Consider the following 22,954-nt stretch of genomic DNA (forward strand, 5'->3'; position numbering starts at 1 on the left):
AATACAAATAAGCAAGAGATCCTGAGAGGAGGAAACTTTTCTTTGAAACTCCTGACACAACACAAACCATAGCAGTTACTGCAAAGCTTAATGCAAACCCTCTAGAGTCCACGTTGACAAATTCTTTAACAAGCCTTGTGGTTACAGGGAAGCTAGTTTCACTCTGACTCACTCCTGCTCAAGCAGTTTACTGGAAATGAAGGGGAGGGGGAATTTTCAGAGAAGTCATGTGATGGCCAGACAAACCACAACCAGCAAGGTTCAACAGAGTCAAAAACAGGTCCCAGCAACAACTGACATTCACAGTGTTCAAATGTCATTAAAAGCATATGAAAATGACCCTGGTTTAGTTTCAGATCATCTATACCATGAGCTCTTTCATACATCTGTGTATGAAAAGGAACAGATACTTTATAGGGGGAAAAAACCAGCAGGCATTGACATGGTGTATGCAACTGCAAACACTTCACAGGAAAATGTGCTTAACAGAAAAGAACACAAATGGAATGCTGAAGTACTTCAGCTGAGTGTCTAAATAATCACTATCAAAGGCTTTCACATAATCTCCAAACTCAAGATGCAACAAATATTCCATTCATTATCAACAAAATGTCAAAAGAACTCTTATTCCTCCTGTTATTTGAAAGGAGAAAATGTATAAAAAGAAAAGTCATGAGGCTTTTACCTTTTTTTTTACCTTTTACCTTTTTTTTTTCCATGAATAAAGTATACAAATAGTCTGAAATTTCTGAACAGAATAAGGATCTTACTAAGCAAAAAAAATTTAGTCTTAAATTTAATATAAACTAGTAAGGGAAAAGATACTAAAATTTAAACTCAACCTAGGCATTTAGTTTTAATATACAGATGAAATGTTAAATAGCATGGTTCTCTTGAAATAAGACAAATCCAGAAGCTATAAACTGAGTCTTTGAGGAAATGCTCAACTTAAGTAGATTATAGAGCCTGGCTTAGTGGCACAGGCATTCAATCCCAGCTACTTGGGAGGCTGAAATAGAAAGATTCCAAGTTTAAGGACAGCCTCAACAATTGAGCTGAGACCCTATCTCAAAATAAAACAAAAGGGCTGGAAATATAGCTGAGTGGAAGAGCACATGCCTACCATGTACTGAGGCCCAGTGCAGGGAGAGGTGCAGGGAGAGGTGGAAGATGGTATATAAACTCATAAGTGACACTCAATTGAAATAGAAGCTAGCCAGGATGAATATCGAAGAAAAGAAAAATTGTTCTAAAAAGTGAAGGTTAAAAACTCTTGGACTTCTGATTGGCTTTTAATTTCTGATTCTGACAGTAAGAATACAAAATGGTAATTTCATAAAAGTCAGCAACCTAACACTAAAAAAGAATACAAATGGCAGGTCATTTGGGCAGATAGTGTTTAGGAAATCTGATAGATAGCAATCTTGTTCAAAACATACTCTTTCAAGTAAATAAGTACAACATTCCTATTATATTGTGTAAGCTATAAACACAAAAATACCACAACCAGGCTAGATTCCTATTTCATCAGTAATACTGGATGCAATAACTTTTTAACACATTAAGGAAAAAGTTCACTTTATGTTTCAAACTATTTGCTTTGCACATGTTGAGCAACTGCTCTATCACTGAGCTACAACTCTAACCCTCTAATGGGTCTTTTTAAAAAAATATTTTATTATTTTAATTTTTTTATGCGTATGAGTATATTGCCTGCATGTATGACAGTCCATCCATGTCATGCAATGCCTGCAGAGGTCAGAAGAAGGTATCAGATTCCCCTGGAACTGGAGTTATACACGGTTGTTAGCTACCATATGGGTGCTGGGAATTGAACCCGAGTCCTCTGCAAGAGCAGTCAGTGCTCTTAACCATTGAGCCAACTCTCCAGCCCCCTCTAATGTATCTTTAATTTTTCCTTGTTTTTGGTTATGCAGCACATAGAATCAACAAATTACTACAAGAATGTTTCTTCAAAAATATTTCTTTGGGGGGTTTTGACCTTGGGGGTTGAAACCAGGGTCTGGAGCATGCTTAAGCCTACACTTTACCACTGGTCAAAAAGACCAAAAAAAAAATCTTTAAAATTTTTTCAAGAAGCACCCCTAATCCTAGCCAGGCATGGTGACATTGACCTATAATAGCAGGGAAAGGTTAAGGCAGAAGGCCTCTGAGTTCATGGCTAACCTGGACTACAGAGTGAAACCCTGACTCAAAAATGAACAAACAAACAACAATCACCCACTTACCTACATTCAAAAGACCAAAGAAACCCCAATACACGAACTTGACAGTTAAGAACCAGAAAAGTGACACATGTAGATAAAAGAAATGATGTACTATGAGCAGAGATCTGAAAGAAAACTTTATCACATGCTTGGGGAAGGAGCTCAATTAGTCTAATTCATCAGAGCAACATTAATTAAAAAAAATTTAATGAATCATCATGGTGAAGTTTCTAAGAGCAGAAATTTTTGAACTTAAAAACTTCAGCGTTCTTTATTTAAAAAGGAATTTTAGCCGGGCATGGTGGTGCACGCCTGTGGTCCCAGCACTTGGAGGCAGAGGCAGGTGGATCTCTGTGAGTTCAAGGCCAGCCTGGTCTACATAGTGAGTTCCAGGACAACTGGGGCTACAGGGAGACCCTGCTTCAAAAATACAAAAAAACAAAACAAAACAACAACAACAACAACAAAAGAAAAAGCAAAAAAAGGAATTTTACACTTGAATGTGCACAAGCATGCACATAACAATTTGGTTGTCGAATGCTATTCTAGTGGTTCAATTTGAAGATGCTGGGCTGAGTGTAGCTCTGAGGCAGATGACTTTCCTAGCATTCAATTAATCATCAATCCCACCCCAAACAACCACAACAAAACAAAAAAGAAAATCAATGTAGCTAATAAAAAAAGTTAAAGAGCCACCTTCCTTTTCTGGGACTAGGATCAGAATGCTGCTTGTGCACCCTGGTGAGCTAGTTAGAACCCACCTACTCTTTCATCATCTTTCCTGAGACTAGGATAGGAATCGCTGCTCACATACTCCAGACCCCTCCTCCCACAAGTGTACATCTCATCACTCATCAAAAAAGCTTCTTTTGGGAGCTGGAGAGATGGCTCAGCGGTTAGGAACACCACCGACTGTTCTTGCAGAAGACCCGGGTTCAAATCCCAGCACCCACATAACAGCTAACAACTGTCCCTTACTCCAGTCCCAGGGGATCTGACAGCCTCTTCTGTCCTCCACGGGCATTGCATGACACAGGTGCACTTACCTACATGCAAGTATAACACTCATACACTTAAAAAAATAAATAAAATGTTTACAAGTACATGTCATAACGCCTGGTTTTTTTAATGTGAATTCTGTGGATTGAACTCAGGTTACTGTGCTTGCAAGGCAAGTACTTCAAAGCCAGCCTGGTCTACATAGTGAGTTCCAGGACAGCTGGGGCTATAGGGAGACCTGTCTCAAAAACACCAAAAAAAAAAAGCTTCTGCCGGGCGTGGTGGACAGCTGGAGCTACAGGGAAACCCTGTGTCAAAAAGACCAAAAAAAAAAAAAGCTTCTTTTTGCTACAGTTGGAGAGTATTACAAAGTTCCATAAACGGTCAGAGAATGTAGAGAATAAGTGACTGTGAGGTGCCCAGTCCTAAGTGACACATCTACAACGTAACTGAAGGCTCAGGGAACATCCTGAAGAGGAGGTGGAAAGAATGTAAGAGCCAGAGGGACAAGATACCTGCTGCTGGTTAAGGAATTCTAGACATGATAGGGAAGCTGCACCAATGAAATCTCTACCACTGAGAAAATCTCTCTGGTGGTCTAATGTGATCTGCATAATGACAAAACCACGCCAAGGCAGAAGGGGGGTAAGTTTTTAGGGTCCCACTGCAAGACGAAGAGCTATAGTCAATCAATGGATACTGAAGGAGGGAGAATCAGCTTTCTCCAGGGACTAACTTCCTGGGAGGTTATCCAGTCCCAAATAGACAGCCCTAAACCCAGGTACACATGAGCATCACTAAATGTTCTCAGCACATCATATATATATATATGGTATATAGTTTTATATATATTATGAATATAATGTATGTATATTTATAAATGTGTACATATGTAATAATAGTAATCAAAGAAGAGGACAAGAAATTGAGAGGGAGTTGGGGGGCATGGGAAGCAATGGTAGGGACTGGTAGGGATAGAAATAATGCAAAGACAATACTCATGTATGAAATTCTCAGAAATAAAAATTTAAAAAATTAAAGGGCCATAAGAATGTTTTGAATGCCAGACGTAGTAACACATGCCTTTAATACCAGCACTTGGGAGGCAGAGGCAGGAGGATCTCTGTGAGTTCAAGGCCAGCCTGGTCTACAAAGTGAGTTCCAGGACAGCTGGGGCTACAAGGAGACCCTGTCTCAAAAAGACAAACAAAACAAAACAAAACAAACAAACAAACAAACAAAAACCTCCAAACACTAAACAAACGAAAAAGAATGTTTTGTTAGATTGGGCCAAGTAAAACGTCAGTCTCGATTTCACACTACACACAATCAAGAGCCAGAGCCAAACAGCAAAATTCTTTACAGGGCATGTGACCACACTTTTTTATTTTCTTGGTGCTGGGGAATGAACCCAAAGGTAAGTCATACTTTTTTTTTTTTAAACAACTTAATTTTAAATTGTCTGCCTGCCTGCCTGCCTGCCTGCCTGTCTATGTATAGGTATATACAGGGGAGTGAAGGTGTCCAAAGAGGCCAGAGGTGTTGGATACCTCCTGGAGCTGGAGTTACAGGTGATTGTAAGACACCTGATGTAAAGTGCTGGAAACTGAACTCAGGCCCCCTGGAAGAGCAGTACAATGCTCTTAACTGCTGAGACATCTTTCCAAGATAGATCAGATTTAACCCAAAGCAGCTACAAGGACAACAGTATCATTAACAAAAATCAGGAACAGCCGGGCGACAAAGGATAAAAGCTCATGAAGAGAATAATGAAACTTTGCATGAAATCATTCACAAAGCACATGAAAGCTAGCTATCCGGAATCTAAATTGGAGAGATGGGGACTGGGCACTAAATGGAGATCTTTGTTAGTAAGCACTCTACGACTAATCTTAGCCCTCTTCCCTTCCATCCTTTCTCATTTCAAACTCTTTTTTTGATAGTCTCAGAATGCACTATGTAGACCAGGCTGGCCTTGAACTCACAGAGATCTGCCTGCATCTGCCTCCCGAGTTCTGGTAAATGTAATTTTTAAGGCAGGGTCTTACCATGATGCTCAAGGTTGGCCTTGAACTCACTCTGCATCACCAGGCCCAGCTTTAGAACTTAATTTCTCTAAATGATGCTCAGGTCACGGGAAACTATGCTTATTCAGGTCTACCTCCTACAGACATAGAGTAAGAACAGGCTAGAAGGCTAAGGGCAAAAGGAAGTCAGTTTATTGGAAAAATACCGCTTAATCTTATTACAGCACTCACAAAAATAAATGAAGTATAGGGAATCAGAACACAAATAAATACTTATCATTGTTTTTTTCTCAAAATATCTATTATATGAAACCCACACACTAGTCAGAACTAGAATTTAAGCAAATACTTAACTTCAAAATTGTTACTGAGTAACAATTTTTTACTGAAATCTACATGTGCCCTTTAACCTACTTGGACAGGACATGGCAAAGCAGCCTGTGCCAAGCTTTTTCTTTCTTCCCCTCCCCCTACTTTTCCTGCTGATAAATTTAAGCCACTAATAGAGCACTTTACATTCAAGAACAAAATACATTTTAAAACTATTTTCATGTAAGCAGTGTATAATGTTTTATAGTTTCTTATTTTACTTAGTGTTTTAATTACAGCTGATCCAACTTTTCCTTGTTTTATTGTTCTTATCAAATTAGAGATTTTATATCTCTCTATAGGAACAAATTCCAACACCAACATCAGATAAACTTTGGAACCTTGAAAGGTTACTAAAGAACTTTTAAATCACAATAAGGCACTATTGAAAATGTGCCAAGTAATTTTTTTTCTATTTCCAAATAAGTGAAAAGCTAGTATGCCTTGTACATACCATAAATAGCTACTTAACAAAAATGTACAACAAAACTAAATTACTTGAAAGCCAGGATGGTGGTACAGGATTGTAATACCATCAACTCAGAAGGTGAGGCAAGAGGATGGCAAGTTTAAGGCCTGCCAGGGCAACTTAGTGAGACTCTGTCTCAAAAAAGTAAGTAAAAAGAGAGCTGAAGACATGCCTCAGAGACAGAGCACTTACCTAGCAGGTGCAAGGGCCTAGGTTTAATCCTCAGTACAACCATAAAAGAAAATAATAAAATCACTTGGAGAACAGTGCCAGAAAAATATGTAATTAAACTAGATGTGGTGGCACATACCTTTAATTCTAGCACTCGGGAGGCAGAGGCAGGCGGATCTCTGAGTTAAGACCAGTATGGTCTACAAAGCAAGTTCCAGGCCAGCTGAAGCTACAGGGAGACAGGAAGACCCTGTCTCAAAAAGATAGATAAATAGATAAGTAAATAATAAATAAATTTAAATATAATTAAAGAGAAAAGTTTGATTCCTAAATCACATCATGTATAGAACGATTTTAATGCTTAAAGATTTCTTTTGGCATTTGCTGATTGAGATTGGGGTTTGGTATTTAGGCCAGATTGGGCTGAACTCTCTATGTAGCTCAGGCTGACCTTGGATCTGCTATTCTCCTGTCCCTTATCCCCTGAGCTGGGATAATGTGTTAATCACCATGTCTGACTAAACAGTCAAAGGTTTTATATAAAATATGCTTACTATATAATATATAACCTTAAAATTTCAGAAAGACAACTTTAGGAATTACTCTAAAAAGAGAAGTGTAAAATGTCAGAATGAAGAAAAAAATGGAAAAGTCTTTTTAAAATAAAACACTCAAAATAAACACTATGGAAAAAACACTAGGAGTTAGAATATACTACTGTCAGTGTATGGCAAGGAAATTTCCTTAAATGTGTCAATCATAAGACAATGAAAAATACACTAAATATAAGAAAAGGACATTTGGAAAAGGTGAGCATGGTGATACAAGCCTGTATTGCACTGGGGAGACTGAGGCAGGAGGAATGGTTCAAGATTGAGTCTGGCGTGGGCTACAGTGTGAGATGCTATCTCAAGTCCTGCCTGTCCCTGCCTCCAGACATCTATGAACTAGTAAGATGAAACTACTTTTCCTTCTCTTTTTCATTTGTAGTACAAGAGAGTGAACCTGGGCCTCAAGCACTCTCACAACAGCTGCACAGGACCAGCCCTAATTTCCCTCTCTTTTAACCTATATTTTTAGCACTTTCTTGTAACAGTCATACTTTATAATCAGAAAGAAAGCTGATATTTAAAAAAAAAAAAAATCAGGGTTCTTTCCGGTACATGGTACTGTGTTCTTTTTCAGGTTCCAGTGTAACTGGAGGCTGCCGCCTGTAGTTCAAGGATGAAGGGTTTCCCATTTCTCAAATAAAATTGTTTAGCAAAAAAAAAAAAAAAATCAGCTGGGCGTGGTGGTGCAAGTAGAGGCAGGTGGATCTCTGCGAGTTCAAGGCCAGGCTGGTCTACCTAGTGAGTTCCAGGACAGCTGGGCTACAGGAAGACCCTGTCTCAAAAAGACCAAAAAAAAAAATCAAGTGTGGAAAATATTTGATGACATGGGAAAATGTTGACAATGTATGTATTTTTGTTTTTTTTAAAAAAGTTTCTTTTTATTTATGTATATTTCTGTGTGGGCATGTGTATACAAGTACCCTAAGAGACCAAAAAAGGGTATGGGATCCCCTGGAGCTGGAGCCAAAGGTGGTTGTGTGCCGTCTGACAACGGTGCTGGGAACCAAACTTGAAGCAGTGCATGCTATATTAACTCGAGACATCCCTCTAGCCCCTGCCACCTTTTAGATTCAGTCTTGCTACACAGCCCTGGATAACTTGGAATGTACTGTAACACCAGGCTGACACTGAATCTGTGGCCACCCTGGTCTTTGATTCTCACATTCTAGGATTACAAATGTATGTCACTACACCTGACCCTGTGATTACAGTTTCTTTTAAAAATTACATTTTGGGGCTGGAGAGATGGCTTCAACAGTTAAGAACACTGACTGTTCTTGCAGAAGATCCGGGTTCGAATCCCAGCACCCACATGGCAGCTAACAACTGTCCGTAACTCCAGTTCCAGGGGATCCAACAGCCTCTTCTGTCCTCCACGGGCATTGCACAACACGGGTGGCACTTACCTACATGCAGGCATAACACTCATACACATAAAAATAATAAAATTTTTAAAAATAAATAAAAATTACATTTTATTAATTTATTTGTGTCTGTGTATGTATGTGCGTACATGCAAAAGTCTGCATGTGGAGGTCAGAGGACAACTCTGTGGAGTCAGTACTTTCCTTCAATCGTGAGGGTCATTGGGATAGAACTCAGGTGGTCAGTAAAAGTATGCACTTTTACGTGCTAAAGCCATATTGTGGGTGGGTTACAAATTTTTTTCATTTTCATTTGTGTATGGTATACATGTGTGTATGCATGCTAGCATGTGTGTGAGCACACATGCATGTATATGTGGAGACCTCAGGTTGATATAAAGAACCATCCTTGATTGCTTGTCACCTTATTCACTGAGGCAGTCTTTCAGTCAAACCCAGAATTCGTGGATATTGCTAGTCCTGCTAGGCAGCTTGCTCTGAGGAAATTCAGTTTCCACCTTCCACCAAGGTTAGCATTACAGACAGGACACTACATCCATTTGACATTTACAAAGGCTCTGGGGTCCTTATGTATGTTTAGCAAGTACTTATCAGAGAGCCATCTTCCCAGTTGTCCATTACAGTATTTATTTATTTATTTATTTATTTATTTATTTATTTATTTGTTGTTTGTTTTTTTGAGACAGGGTCTCCCTGTAACCCCAAGCTGTCCCAGAACTCACTATGTAGATCAGGCTGGCCTTGAACTCAGAGATCAGAGGCAGGCGATCTCTGTGACTTCTACATGCAAAGAAAATAGTCTGACATACAGTGGTTATTAGCCTACTTTGGCTACAGGGAGGCCCTGTCTCAAAAAGATCAGAAAGAAAAAAAAAAAAAAGCAAATCCATTAAAAAAATGAAAGCAAAGAACTTCACACAAATTTACTATTGCCAAGCTGGCCTCAAACCTGAAAAATTTGTGTTTAAACATTAAAAATGGGGCAGGAAAGATGGCTCATTGATTAAGAGCACTTGTTGCTTTTTCAGAGGATCAGAGTTTGGTTCTCAACAAACAGATCAAGCAGTTCACATGCCCTGTAACTCCAGCTCCAGGGGAATTCCTCTTCTGTGGGCACTGGCACACATGTGGCATATACTCATACAGACACTGCCCCTGACATATATCCAAAAATATTTTTTTTAATTGTATGTGTATGAGTGTATTACCTGCATGTGTATGAGTGCACCCGTGTCCTGCAATGCCCACAGAGGTCAGAACAAGGCGCCGGATTCCCCCAGAACTGGAGTTACAGATGGTTGTTAGCCACCATGTGGCTGCTAGGAATCGAACCCTGGTCCTCTGCAAGAGCAGTCAGTGCTCTTAACCACCTCCCGACATATATACAAATTTTAAGAACTAAAAAAAATTAACAGCATTTTAAACAGGGACTGGAGAGATGGCTCAGTGGTTAAGAGCACTGACTGCTCTTCCAGAGGACCTAGATTTGGTTCCCAGCACCCATATGTTGGGTAACAACTGCCTGTAACTCCAGTTCTGGGATCCAACACCCTCTCTGGCCTCCATGGGCACTGCATCCATGTGGTTCACATAAATCACAGGCAAAATATTCATATGCATAAGATAAAAATAAATTTTTAAAATTATGAAAAATTAAGATAATATATTTAAAAATAAAAACAAAACCCAAGAAAATAAAAATAAGAAAAAAATCCTCCTAAATTGTTAGAAATTTATTTGTATAGCAAAAACCTGAGAAACATGAATTTATCACAGCAGAGATTCAAAACCAGAGATCTAGTGGGGTATCTAGGAAAATTCTTGTCATCCCAGCACTCGGAAGGTACAGGTAAGAGGGTACAAGAGTTCAAGTTTAGCCTAGGATGTCTTGTCTCCAAAGCAAATAAACAAGTCCCCACCCAAAACAGATAGATCAGCTCCTTCCACTAACCCTCCCCATACCTAGTTCAATAAATCAAAATGTAAAAAAAAAAAAAAAAAAAAAAAAAAACCCCCCCACTTTTACTACTTTGAGAAATCAGGAAAAGGTTTGTAGGAAAACATATCCTTATATACTGAAATTCACAATAAAATAAAAAATTAATGGAAATTAGTGGGGAAAAAAATTTTAAGTGTGAATAAAGAAAAATTGTCCAATACATAGTTTTTTAAAAATTGACTTTTGAGGGAAAATTAATAAAAAAACCACAAAGCTCAGTTAAATTTTTTTTTTTTTTTTGGTCTTTTTTCGAGACAGGGTCTTCCTGTAGCTCCAACTAGCCTGAAACTCACTATGTAGACCAGGCTGGCCTTGAACTCAGAGATCAGCCTGCCTCTGCGTACTACCCAGCACCAGTTAATCTTTTTATAATTATTTTACTGAATTATTTTCTAGTTTGTATGTCAGTTGACAGTATCTATAACTGCAATTTTGGGTTAAAAAAAAATAGGATGTTCATAAAGAGTACAAGTCCAGGTAAATAGTTCAGTGACAGAGTGTCCGCATAGCATGAACAAGTCCCTGGATTCAATCCAGCATAGTGAAAAGCTGGGGTGTAAGTACATAAATTCTGATTTAAAGGACATGAAATAGGAGCCGGGCATGGTGATGCATGCTTTAATCCCAGCACTCGGAAGGCAGAAGCAGGCGGATCTCTGTGAGTTCGAGGCCAGCCTGGTCTACATAGTGAGTTCTAGGACAGCTGGGGCTACAGGGAGACCCTGTCTCAAAAAGACAAAAAAAAAAAAGATATGAAATATAATGTATATATTTTGCTTACTTCACTTTCAATATAGCAAATATAAAATTAGAGAGTAAGTAGTATATAGATAATATATTCTAAAACAATGCTTATAATTATTGACAGAAAGCCAAATAAAAATAGCATCATCATCACAAGTATTGTGTGCTGTCTTGTTTCCATGGCTCAAACAGATGAAGCTGAATTAGAAAAACTAACTAAAAGTAACTAAAGTAATAATGGCCATAAACACCTTTAGTCCCAGCACTTGGGAGGCAGAGGCAGGTGGATCTCTGTGAGTTCAAGGCCAGCCTGGTCTACATAGTGAGTTCCAGGCCAGCTGGGGCTACAGGGAGACCCTGTCTCCAAAAGAACAAACAAACAAAAAAAGAGTCATGAAAAAGACCATTATTCTAACAGTGGATAGGTAAAGACTAACTGGTCAAAGTCACTAAGAACTAATAATAGATATAAGATGAAGCATATTTCCTTCTTTCATCTATTCTAGGTTTGAATTTTGGGAACTGAGTTTTTCAAAGGGAATAAGCTTATAGAATACATTTTTATAATCTCCAAATAAAAAAATTACCAAGAATGAATGAAATGACTCAGAGTCTGCTGTTCTAGTTAAGGTAGAAGTGCTATGGAAGGGAATCTTTGAAAGGTATTACACAGAGACAAAGTACTCATTATACATCTGTAAACAACAGGAATGGTTGTTCTTGTTTGGAAGTTATTATCTATTAATAGGGTGTTTGTGCTACTTAATCAGAGAAATGACAGCAAGACAATTCTTATCTTAAAAATAACCCAGAGATGGAGAGATAGCTCAGTTGGAAAAGTGCTTGCTACTGATTCCCAGTACCCACATAAAAAGCTGAGCCAGGCTTGGTGGTGCATGCCTTTAATCCCAGCACTTGGGAGGCAGAGGCAGGCGGATCTCTGTGAGTTCAAGGCCAGCATGGGGTCTACATGGTGAGTTCTAGGACAGCTGGTGCTACAGGGAGACCCTGTCTCCAAAACAAAAAACAAACAAACAAAAAGCCTGAGTCAATTACTATAGCTTGAGTAGCTAACTCTGGAATTTAGATTTTTACTAATCTGGTTTCCCCTGCCCATTTTGAAGATAGTCTCTAGAATACTCAAGGGTAAAGAAGTACCAGTCTAACAGGCAAAGAATGGCTGTAAAGTTTGAATTGTTAAATATTATTTATAAAGAAAGTTATACTGTCAAGTATAATGGCACACAATGCTTACTAGTTTAATGCTTTCATAACTATTTAAGAACATTACATAATTTTTGTATTCCATCAACAAATCCTCAGTAGCTATGATCACCATGTATTATCACATAAGGGTGGAGTTCGGGGGCCACTTTCCAGAGGGAAATGGCCAATGCAGAAATAGCCATAGCTGGTAGTGATGGAGCACATCTGCAATCCCAGCACTCAGAAGGATTATGACTTCAAGGCCAGTTTAGGCTACAAAGCTATACCTTATCTCAAGAAATAAACAAATCATCAGTAACATACAAGAAAACGTGGTTAACGAGCACGCGCGCACGCGCGCACACACACACACACACACACACACACACACACACACACACACATACACATACAACTTTAAAGCAAATAGCTGACATTTACCAGTTCCTAGGAGAAGAAAAATAGATTCTTCTTGCCACTAATTTGTTTGAAGAAAACCCCACTGACAAAGGCTGTATTTAGGCTTTTTCCCTCCTCCTAGTACTAGGGACTGAACCCAGGGTCTTACACATGCTAGCATGAACATGTATGTTAGGCCAGGGAGCTATCCCAAGTCATATTCCATTTGTTTTTACTTTGGCAGTTTTCTTTCTTAGAGCAACTATTAACCATTTCCCTCCCTCCCCGCATGGTTCTTACTTGCGCAGCTTCTGCATGTTCTAGCATCTCTTCAAATTCCTGATACTCTTCATCATCTGGTTCAGCACCCGAGAGGCGAGCTGCCCTGGCCATGAAGTATGGCGGCAACTCCCCAATTGCTGTACCGATACCCTATGTGAAAAATCAAAGTACTTAAAATGAAGTTCTGTTGTCAACATAGTGATACTTAATAAATATATCAAATTACATTTTTCTGTACTACAAAAAGTATTTGGGGATACAATGTGTACATATGCTACATAACTGAAAGTTTGAATCCTAATTTTGACCTGTATGCCAGGCAAGGGATATATATATATATATATATATCTCCTTGGCCCCTGGCAGACGGCAGACTCCAATGTAGCAGCTCTCCTTGGGTTTTCTCAGTCCTTCCTTCACTTTTCTTTTTTCTTTCTTTTTTTTTTTTGTGGTTTTTTTGAGACAGGGTCTCCCTGTAGCCCCAGCTGTCCTGGAACTCACTATGTAGACCAGGCTGGCCTTGAACTCACAGAGATCTGCCTGCCTCTGACTCCTGAGTGCTGGGATTAAAGGCGTGCGCCACCACACCCGGCTATTTTCTTTCTTTTTTTAAAAATATTTTATTTATTATTATTTTATATGTATGCATGTATTGCCTGCATGTATGTAAGTGCACCCATGGCATGCAATGCCTGGAGTTACTGACAGTTGTTAGCTACCACGAGGGTGTTAGGATTTAAACCCAGTCTTTTGCAGGAACAGTCAATGTTCTTAACTATTGAGCCACCTCTCCAGCCCCTTTCCTTCACTTTTCTAATATCCAAATGATGTGATAATAAGAAGTCACTATCACTTGGGAAGCCCAGACTGGAAGATTAAAAGTTTGAGGCTGGCTTGGGCTACAGAGTAAAATCTGTCTCAAAAAGTCAAAACAAAACCTACAAAATGAGCAAAAAAACCAAACCAAACACCACCACCACCACCACCACAATCCCTCCAACCATAAAAGTAACCACAAAAATTACCAGTAGCGCTATTATAGTAATATTCTCCAGAAAAATTTCCTGACATTTCAGATGTTGCTTTAATCTCAATCCAGCCTTTTTTGTGGTAAAACTTTTTTTTTTCCCCTTTGGCTTTTTGAGACCTGTAGCTCCAGCTGCTTGGAACTCGCTCTGTAGACCAGGCTGGCCTCGAACTCACAGAGGATCTGCCTGCTGGGATTAAAGGCGTGTGCCACCATGCCCAGCTTTTGTAGTAAAACTAGGAAGCCCCCTCAAAACTCAACATCAGGATGAATAACTTTTTTTTAAAAATATCTTATTTTTATTTTATGTATATGCATGTATCGCCTGCATGTAGGTAAGTGCATCCGTGTTGTGCAATACCCATAGAGGACATAAGAGGCTGTTGGATCCCCCAGAACTGTAGTTATAGACAGCTGTTTGCTGCCATGTGGGTGCTGGGATTCGAACCCGATCTTCTGCAAGAACAGCCAGTGTTCTTAACTGTTGAGCCATCTCTCTAGCCCCAGGCTGAATAACTTTTTTAAAAAATTATTATTTTTATTTTATGTGTATGAGTGTATTACTTGCATGTAGGTTGGTACACTTGTGTTGTGCAATGCCTGTGGAGGTCAGAAGAGGCTGTCAGTTCCCTGGAACTGGAGTTACCAACAGCCATTAGCTGCCATGTGGGCGTTAGGAATTAAACCCGGTCCTCTGCAAGAGCAGCCAGTGTTCTTAACCACTGAGCAATCTCTCTAGCCCCCAGGATGGATAATTTTTACTACAGGAAAAATGTTTAATTTCCTCAGAACACTAAGTGATTGATGTTTCAGTCATATTCTACACTTATGTTTTTGAAGAAAAGTTCTACTCAGATTAGGACATAAAGATGGAAAAAAAAGTATAAGGAATCAGGAACTTGGTTTAGGCTTAAGAGGTCATAATGTGACATGGACATTACCAGAAAAGCTCTCAACTTTGAGCCAGACAAATCTTGTCCACTACTCTGAGTCACAGTGAATGAAGTTTTCAAAAACAAATTTAACTCTTTCAGCTTGTGGTGTCCTATGACTCTGCCTCTGAATACCTTGAAAAGAATGCTTGAGGGGTCTAAAAAGGTGGCTCAGATGTTAAGAGCAGCACATACTGCTTTTGCAGAGGGCCCAACTTCTGAAAAAGTTCCCAACACCCATGTTGGGTGGCTCACAACCAACCTCTTGTAACTTTAATTGACACCGTCTTCTGGCCTCTGTAGGTACCTGCACTCATATGCTCACACACCTATATATATACACATAATTAAAATTAAAATCTTGCCAGGCATGGTGGTACACACCTTTAGCCCCAGCACTTGGGAGGCAGAGGCAGGCAGATTTCTATAAAATAGAGGCCAGCCTGGTATATGTAGTGAGTTTGAGGCCAGCTGGGGTTATAGGGAGACCCTGTCTCAAAAAGACAAAAAACCAAAACTTAAGGAACAAAAAAAAGAGGTCCCTTATCAAATTCGAACATTTTGTGCCCTTAATGTGTGGAATCAGTAGCCTCCATGTATAACTCCACCATCCAGAGGTAAAATTAGTTTTGAAAAAGAACATATTTAAGTGCCTAAAAAGTAAATGTGGTAAAGAGGAGGAGCCGGAGGGACAGAGGGTGAAAGAGAGGACAGATATAAATAAAAGTTGGGTGAAACGCATTTTATCATTTTCTATACTTCTGGGGACCTTTTCCATAATAGAAAGTCAGAAGAAAAGTTCACCACGTTTCAGTTAAAATGTGAACTTCTCTAAGCATAAATGTAAAGTCAAATGCACAGCAGTTCTGGAGGTAATCATAAGACTCAAACTCATGATAAATTTCTTAAAGCTAAATAGGAAGTAGCCTAACAGACTGAAATGAAATCAACAGCCATGTGCTGTCTTACTTGATCACACTGTTATATTTTAATAATGCTTGTTCTTCCTATTAGTAATAAACAAGAACAGTCAGCAAGTCCGTATTCCCTCACCCCAACACACTATATACTAGACACAAAGTTATCTTAAATTAGACACTGAGGACTCATGATTCCACAATTCTTTTTTATGTTTTGAGACAGGGTCCCACAATATAGCATTGGCTGGCCTAGAACTCAAAATGTAGACCAGGCTGCCTCCTGAGGGCTGGGATTTAAAGGTGTGCATCATGATACCTGGCCTTGATTCTACAATTCTTTTTTTTTTTTTTTTTTGTCTTTTTGAGACAGGGTCTCCCTATAGCCCCAGCTGTCCTGGAACTCACTATGTGGACCAGGCTGACCTTGAACTCACAGAGATCTGCCTGCCTCTGCCTCCCCAGTGCTGGGATTAAAGGCATGCGTCACCATGCCCAGCCGATTCCACAATTCTTAGAAATAATTTTTTAGGGTTAGGGCTATAGTTTCATTGGTAGGGAACTTGCTTAGCATGTATGAAACCTTGAGTTCCACCCCCAGCAGAGCATAACCTAGTGCATGTCTGTAATTCTAGAATTTAGGAAGTAGAGGCAGGAAGATAAGAAGTTCAAGGTCATCCTTGGCTATATGTCAAGTTCAAGGCCAGTATGGGCTACATGAGACCTTATCTCAATAATACTTTTCTAAGCCTTATTCTTTTTTTTTTTTTTTTTTTTTTTTTTTTTTCTTTTTGAAGCAGGGTCTCCTTGTAGCCCCAGCTGTCCTGAAACTCACTATGTAGAACAGGCTGGCCTTGAACTCGCAGAGATTCGCCTGCCTCTTCCTCTCCAGTGCTGTGTTTAAAGGCATGCACCACCACACCTAGCTGAGAAATCACTTCTGAATGGATCCAGAATTTCTTTTTCAGATGACAAAATTTTAGAAATGAATATTGAATATATTTACACAAAATTGTAACTGTACTTCAGTGCCACTGAACTACATGACTAAAATGGGAAGCTTTGCTATGCATATTTTGCTATAACAATAATAAAAAGAACTTAAAAGGTGAGCTTTCTCTCCAAAGTTATCACATACACTCCTCTCTCCTGCTCTGACATCAGCCCCAACCTCACCACACCCCCTTTACTCCACTATCCTCAGATCTCAACTGACTCCAGAGTGCTGGGATTAAAGGTGTACATACACTATCATCATGCCTGGTATAATGTAATATTGTCAATGACTACCTCTACTTACTACTTAACAGGATGAAGTGCATTCAGTGACATGCCCTAGCAATATTCCATTGTGTGTATATACATTTTATTTATTCATTCATCTATTGAGGATAATGGATTGTTATCCCATTTTTCACTATTGTTAATAATGCTGTTAACAGTCAAGTACAAGTCTCTGTGACTCTATTTTTATTGCTTTTTTGTATTTATGTAGATGTGGAGTTAGAAGAGAATTGTATGACTATTTTCTATTTATTTCTCTGCCACTCTGTTGTCCACGGCAACTAACAACTTTACATTTCTGCCATCAATTCATGAATTTCTCTGCATTCTATAAAATTAGGTAAACTGCAAGAATCAAGACCACACATTCTAAACCAGATTTTCCAAATTTTGGAATTGTTAACATTTTAAGAGCCCATGCCATTAATCATGTACAATTCATCAACATTCACTGTATTTATAAATGTTATCCAATTATCACTATTTCTTTTCTTTTCTTTTTTTTTTTTTTGGTCTTTTTGAGACAGGGTCTCTCTGTTGCCCCAGCTGTCCTGGAACTCACCATGGAGGCCAGGCTGGCCTTGAACTCACAGAGATCTGCGTGCCTCTGCCTCCCGAGTGCTGGGATTAAAGGCATGCGCTACCACGCCCGGCCATACTAAGGCTTTTATACAACAAAAGATAGTTCCAAAGAGGGAAAGAAGAAAATAAAAATAAACATTAGACAAATTAGTCAGTGTTTACTGATAGTCCTCTAGTATGTGTAAAGCCAGGTGCTGATTGCTGGGTATACATTTAAGGTAGAGTCTATATTTTTTAGTAATTTGTATTTGGGAAAGTAAATCATTACCATCAGGATGATTTAAGGCATGCAACACGCTTGGCTAAAGAAGCACTTCAGACAAGAGGCACTATAGGAATTTGAAGGCCATTATCACTGCATGTCCTGATGGATGCTTTCTTTTTGGCATTAGTGTTAATCCAGCCACATAAGCAATTTTTGAAAGAACAAAATTATGGCATTAACAAAAAACTCTGTGTGTGCATGTGTGTCCATGCAAGCCCAAGTGTGTATGTAGCTTCTTTTTCAGCATATTCCAAATAGCTTCTGTTGTTCTAATACTAATTTTTCCTAATAATGTCATCATACAACTAATATATTGGTTTTCAGTGTTTATAAAAGAGCCAACAGGAAACACGACAACTCTTCCTGTCTTTAATAATCAACAAATTAAACATGTGGCATTTCCTTTATAATTCTTTCAAAGCAAAACATAACTGCTGGACTGAGGATGTAGCCAGTGGCGGAGTGCTTGCATTTAGTAAGTTCCAGACTCAGGGCTTGATCCAGACAGAACCAGGCAGAAGATACGGAGAGGAGTGCTAATACATCACTTTAAAACTGCTCTTCTAAGGCATGATATCAAGGATTGTTTTAATGACCTAAGATTTAATTATTTGTGTGTGTCCATGTGTGTCTGCGTGTACATAAATGCCACAGTGCAGGTGTGGAGGTTAGAGGACAACATGTGGGAGTCTTTTCTCTCCTTCTACTAAGTAGGTTCTGGGAATTCAAGTCAGGATGTCAGGCTTGGCAGCAGATGCCTTTACAGTGGAGCCATCTCATTGGCCCCTGAGTTAGATTTTTTTTTTTGGACACATGTCTCCCTGTAGCCCCAGCTAGCCTGGAACACCCTATGTAGACCAGGCTGGCTTCCATCTCACAGAGATCTGCCTGCCTCCACCTCCCAAGCACTAGGATTAAAGGCCCTTGCCACCATACCAGCTTCAAGTTAAGATTTTTATTTAACTATTTATTTATTTTTATTTTATATGTATGAGTGTTATGCTTGCATGTGTGTTAAGTGCACCGTGTCATACTGTGCCCACAGAGGAGAGAAGAGGGCATCGGATTCCCTGGAACTGGAGTTATAGACAGTTGTTAGCTGCCATGTGGGTGCTGGGATTCAAACCTGGGTCTTCTGCAAGAATAGCCAGTGCTCTTAACCGCTAAGACATCTCTCCAAAAGTAGTACAGTTCATCCTTTATATTCTTTTTCCCTGATTTTGCCTACTTGGTCTTAGTTATTTTGTGGTTTCACATCTTTCTTATAAATGTCATCATAGATACGAGACACCTACAAGGGCCCTTTGCCTTGCTAGTAGATGGCAAGTGGTTACCTTTATTGGCTAGGCATGTCTGGATCACAGTCTAAAAGTTACAGCATAGTATCAAGATGGTAAGGCTAGTTTTAGGCAATCATGAAAACACATCTTACCCACATGCAGGCCTCAATTCTAACTTTTGAGATGATACTCCACAAAGACACGGCTCCTTCAGTGCCTTCTTCATTTGGACAAATAATCTGGTCAGGATAGGGTGGCTCAGGGAAATTAACTGAATTGCACTCATAAGCAGCTAATGTAACTGAAGCTATATGTGGGCCCTAGAAAACAAATGGAAGAAAACTGTTGAGAAATATTAATGCAAATGGAATTATTGATACATGTTCTTTCAATGATATTAATCAACTACATATTACAAGGAAAACACTGCTTTTAGAGAATTAGATTCTAATTCTAAACACACACTTCAAGACGCAGTTAGCAATTTGATAAAATAATCTTCCCTACTCACTGTAACTCTTTTCCTGAATCCCACCTCTAGGCAGCCTATGTTTTCTGACTTGATTTTTATCTTATTTATCTGTAATTAATAATTATTTTTCACAATGTTATCCTGGTTAAAAAAACTTTCCAAGTCCCTGTTCTTTTAGGTATAATTTGAGAATATCACCTACCTTTTCCAAAGTGAGATCCTAAAGCAAAGATAAAACTGTGTAACCAGTTATCAGTGAGTTCTTCTTTTAAAATAGTTTTTCCCCCTATAGCAATCTTCGTAATATTTTGCCCTTTTATTATGAAATATTACAAATAATAAACATATAAATTAAACTGTATTAATGTCTAAACATGTGATAAAGTCTTAAATACAACGATTCCTAAATGTACATAATGAGGAGTCTATATAAAATTCAACCACAGAATTGGTAAACAGAGGGGCTAGCATAGGTTAGGAGATAAAAGTGCTTGCCGTGCAGGCCTGAAAACCTGAGCTCAATTTCTGGAATGGACGTAAAGGTGGAAGGAGAGACTGACTCCACAAAATTGCCCTCTGCTCTCCATACACCTGCTGTGGTAAGCACACTCACATACACACATCAGACATATATACACACATACTCTAATAAGAAATAAAGTAAATAAATATAAATTTCTTAGCCCTCTAAACACAAATTGATAGTTGTCCATTAGTATATAGTATGTAGTCACCATTAACTGTTATAAGAAAAATACTTTATTTATAAACACACACAGATTTTGTTATTGACTATATGAATATTTCTGAATATGAAGGTTTCTATTAAAAGATTTTCCTACTGACTTTTTATAAATGAGTCAGACCTAAAGAAAACTGGTCACCTTGAATAAAAGCCGCTTAATATCAGAGAGTTAGGGCCAGGCTTGGTGGCATACACTTTTAATCCCATCACTTGGGAGGCAGAGGCAGGAGGGTCTCTGAGTTCTAGACCAGCTTGGTCTACATAGTGAGACAGGGTCAGCCAGCACTGCATAGTGAGATCCTGTCTCAAAAAAAAGAAAAAGCCAGGTGTAGTGGTGCATGCCTTTGATCCCAGCACTTGGCAGGCAGAGGCAGGAGGATCTGTGTGAGTTGGAAGCCAGCCTTGTCTACATGGTGAGTTCCAGTCTACCTGGGAGACCCTGTCTCAAAAAGACAAAAGAAAGTGCGGGGAGATGGCTCAGTAGTTAAAAGGGGATCCAATGCCCTCTTCTGACTCCATGGGCATTGCGTGATATGGGTGAACTTACACACATGCAAGCAACACACTCATACACATGAAAAAAAAATCATAGTAAAAGAATTTGTGATTCAAGAGCTGGGTGTGGTAGCAGAAGCCTGGTCTACATTGCAAGTTCCAGGCCAGCTGGGGCCACAGTGAGACCCTGTCTCAAAAAAGACTTTCAACCCCTCCCCCAAAAACAAAAAAACACATTTGTGGTTCAAAACCCAAACAGATAAGATGTAGTGATGAGAAATAAAACAACAAAGGCCAGTGAGATGATTCAGAGGGTAAAGGAGCTTATCACTAAGCCTGATACCCTGAGTTCCATCTCAAGAACCCACATGGTAGAAGGAGGGAACTGATTCCCACAAACTGTCCTCTGATTTCCACATGTGCACTGAGATACATTCTAAATAATAAATTTTTAAAAATTTGCAGAAATTCTACCTTTTACAAAGATAACAATTTTTTTGTATAAGGATAATATGTAAAAGGAAGATATTTAAAAATCTAGTCTTTGATCCTTTTTCTTAGATTTTAATTCTTGGAAATTCTTAGATGTTAGTGTTTAAAATATTTAAAGATTTAAAAAATATTTATTTTGGGGGCTGGAGAGATGGCTCAGTGGATAAGAAACTGACTGTTCTTGCAGAAGACCTGGGTTCGAATCCCAGCACCCACATGGCAGCTAACAACTGTCCATAACTCCAGTTCCAGGGGATCTGACAGCCTCTTTTGTCCCCCACAGGCATTGCACAACATGGGTGTACTTACCTACATGCAGGCAATACATGCATTGACATAAAATAAAAATAATAAATTTTAAAAACATATTTTAAAGTTTGTGTGTGTGTATGTGTGTGTGTGTGTGTCTGGGTGCCCAGACAGGCCAAAGGTGTGGGATCTCCCTAGAGCTTGAGTGATAGATGGTTGTGAGCCATCTGGTATGGGTGCTGTTAATTAAAATCAGGTCCTCTGCAAGAACAGTACACACTTAACTACTGAGCTATCTCTCCAGTCCTAAAAAAAGAATAGACTATTCAGGTTTTTTTTTTTTTCCAAAAAGGAATTATCTATTCTTTGATATGAATACAATTTATTTAGATCATAACTACCCCCTATCCCCTCCAACTCCTGTAGGGCATCCTCCTATTCAGGTTTTTGAAAAGTATGATTAGCCATTACGCTGGATAGCTTTAGATGTCAATTTGATACACCTGGGTTGAGGAAGCCTCAACTGGTGAATTGCTTCCATTGGACTGGCCTGTGGCCATGTCTGTGGGGCATCTTCTTGATTACTGAGTGGTGTGGGAGGGCCCAGTCCACTGCAGGTGGTGCCACCAATGGGCAGGTAGGCCCATGTTGTTTAAGAAAGCAGGTTAAGCAGGGGCCCTGGGGTCCATCTTCAGCATGAAGTGGGTGTGGAGGTTTATGCCTGCAATTCCAGCAAGCACCCCAAGGTACAAGCAGGAACATCAGAAGTTCAAGATTATCTCTGGCTACATAGCAAGATCCAGAACATCCTGGGATATATCAGCCCTTTCTAAAAAAAAGTTCATTCACTCAAAAGTGATATATACTTTCCATAACCACACTATTAAGTCATGATTACTCAGCCTTAGAGGCAGACATGGTGGTTCCCAGGCAAAATGAAGAATGCTAACAACTCCATTTCCAGCCTTGACATTTTATATTAGACTATATTTACTGATAGGAAACCTTATAGTTCTTATAAACTTGACAGCTTAATTGTTCCTAAATGTAATCAACTGGAATGAAATAAGTTTATATATATATATATAAAAAAATCGAAGTAAAAACAAAATAAAATTTCTTTGAAAAAAATAATTTTAAACATTACACATACTCAAATCACTGCTATATTCCTTTTGTGGTGCTAGGATTGAACCCATGGCTCCACATATGCTAGGCAAGTCTCTATCACTGTCCTAACTATATACTCCCTGCCCTGAAACTATTTTTAAAGTATTTTTTATAAAAAGAACAGGCATCATTATAATGCACAACATATGAAAGTC

General features: G+C 39.0%; 1 protein-coding gene across 3 annotated transcripts in view; it reads right to left on the minus strand.

The window, feature by feature from the left end:
* The window catches only part of Vmp1 (vacuole membrane protein 1), a 133,323-nt gene that overhangs the window by 54,403 nt on the left and 55,966 nt on the right, over positions 1-22,954 (minus strand). For all 3 annotated transcript variants that reach the window (XM_029568107.1, XM_008842662.3, XM_029568108.1), the window contains 2 exons: positions 19,329-19,496; positions 12,908-13,039 (listed from right to left, as the gene is read on the minus strand). In XM_029568107.1, the coding sequence (XP_029423967.1) occupies positions 12,908-13,039; positions 19,329-19,496 (300 nt within the window). The remainder of the gene's footprint in view (positions 1-12,907; positions 13,040-19,328; positions 19,497-22,954) is intronic.

Source organism: Nannospalax galili, unplaced genomic scaffold (genome assembly GCF_000622305.1).
Source record: "Nannospalax galili isolate Female #2095 unplaced genomic scaffold, S.galili_v1.0 scaffold879, whole genome shotgun sequence".
NCBI lineage: Eukaryota > Metazoa > Chordata > Mammalia > Rodentia > Spalacidae > Nannospalax > Nannospalax galili.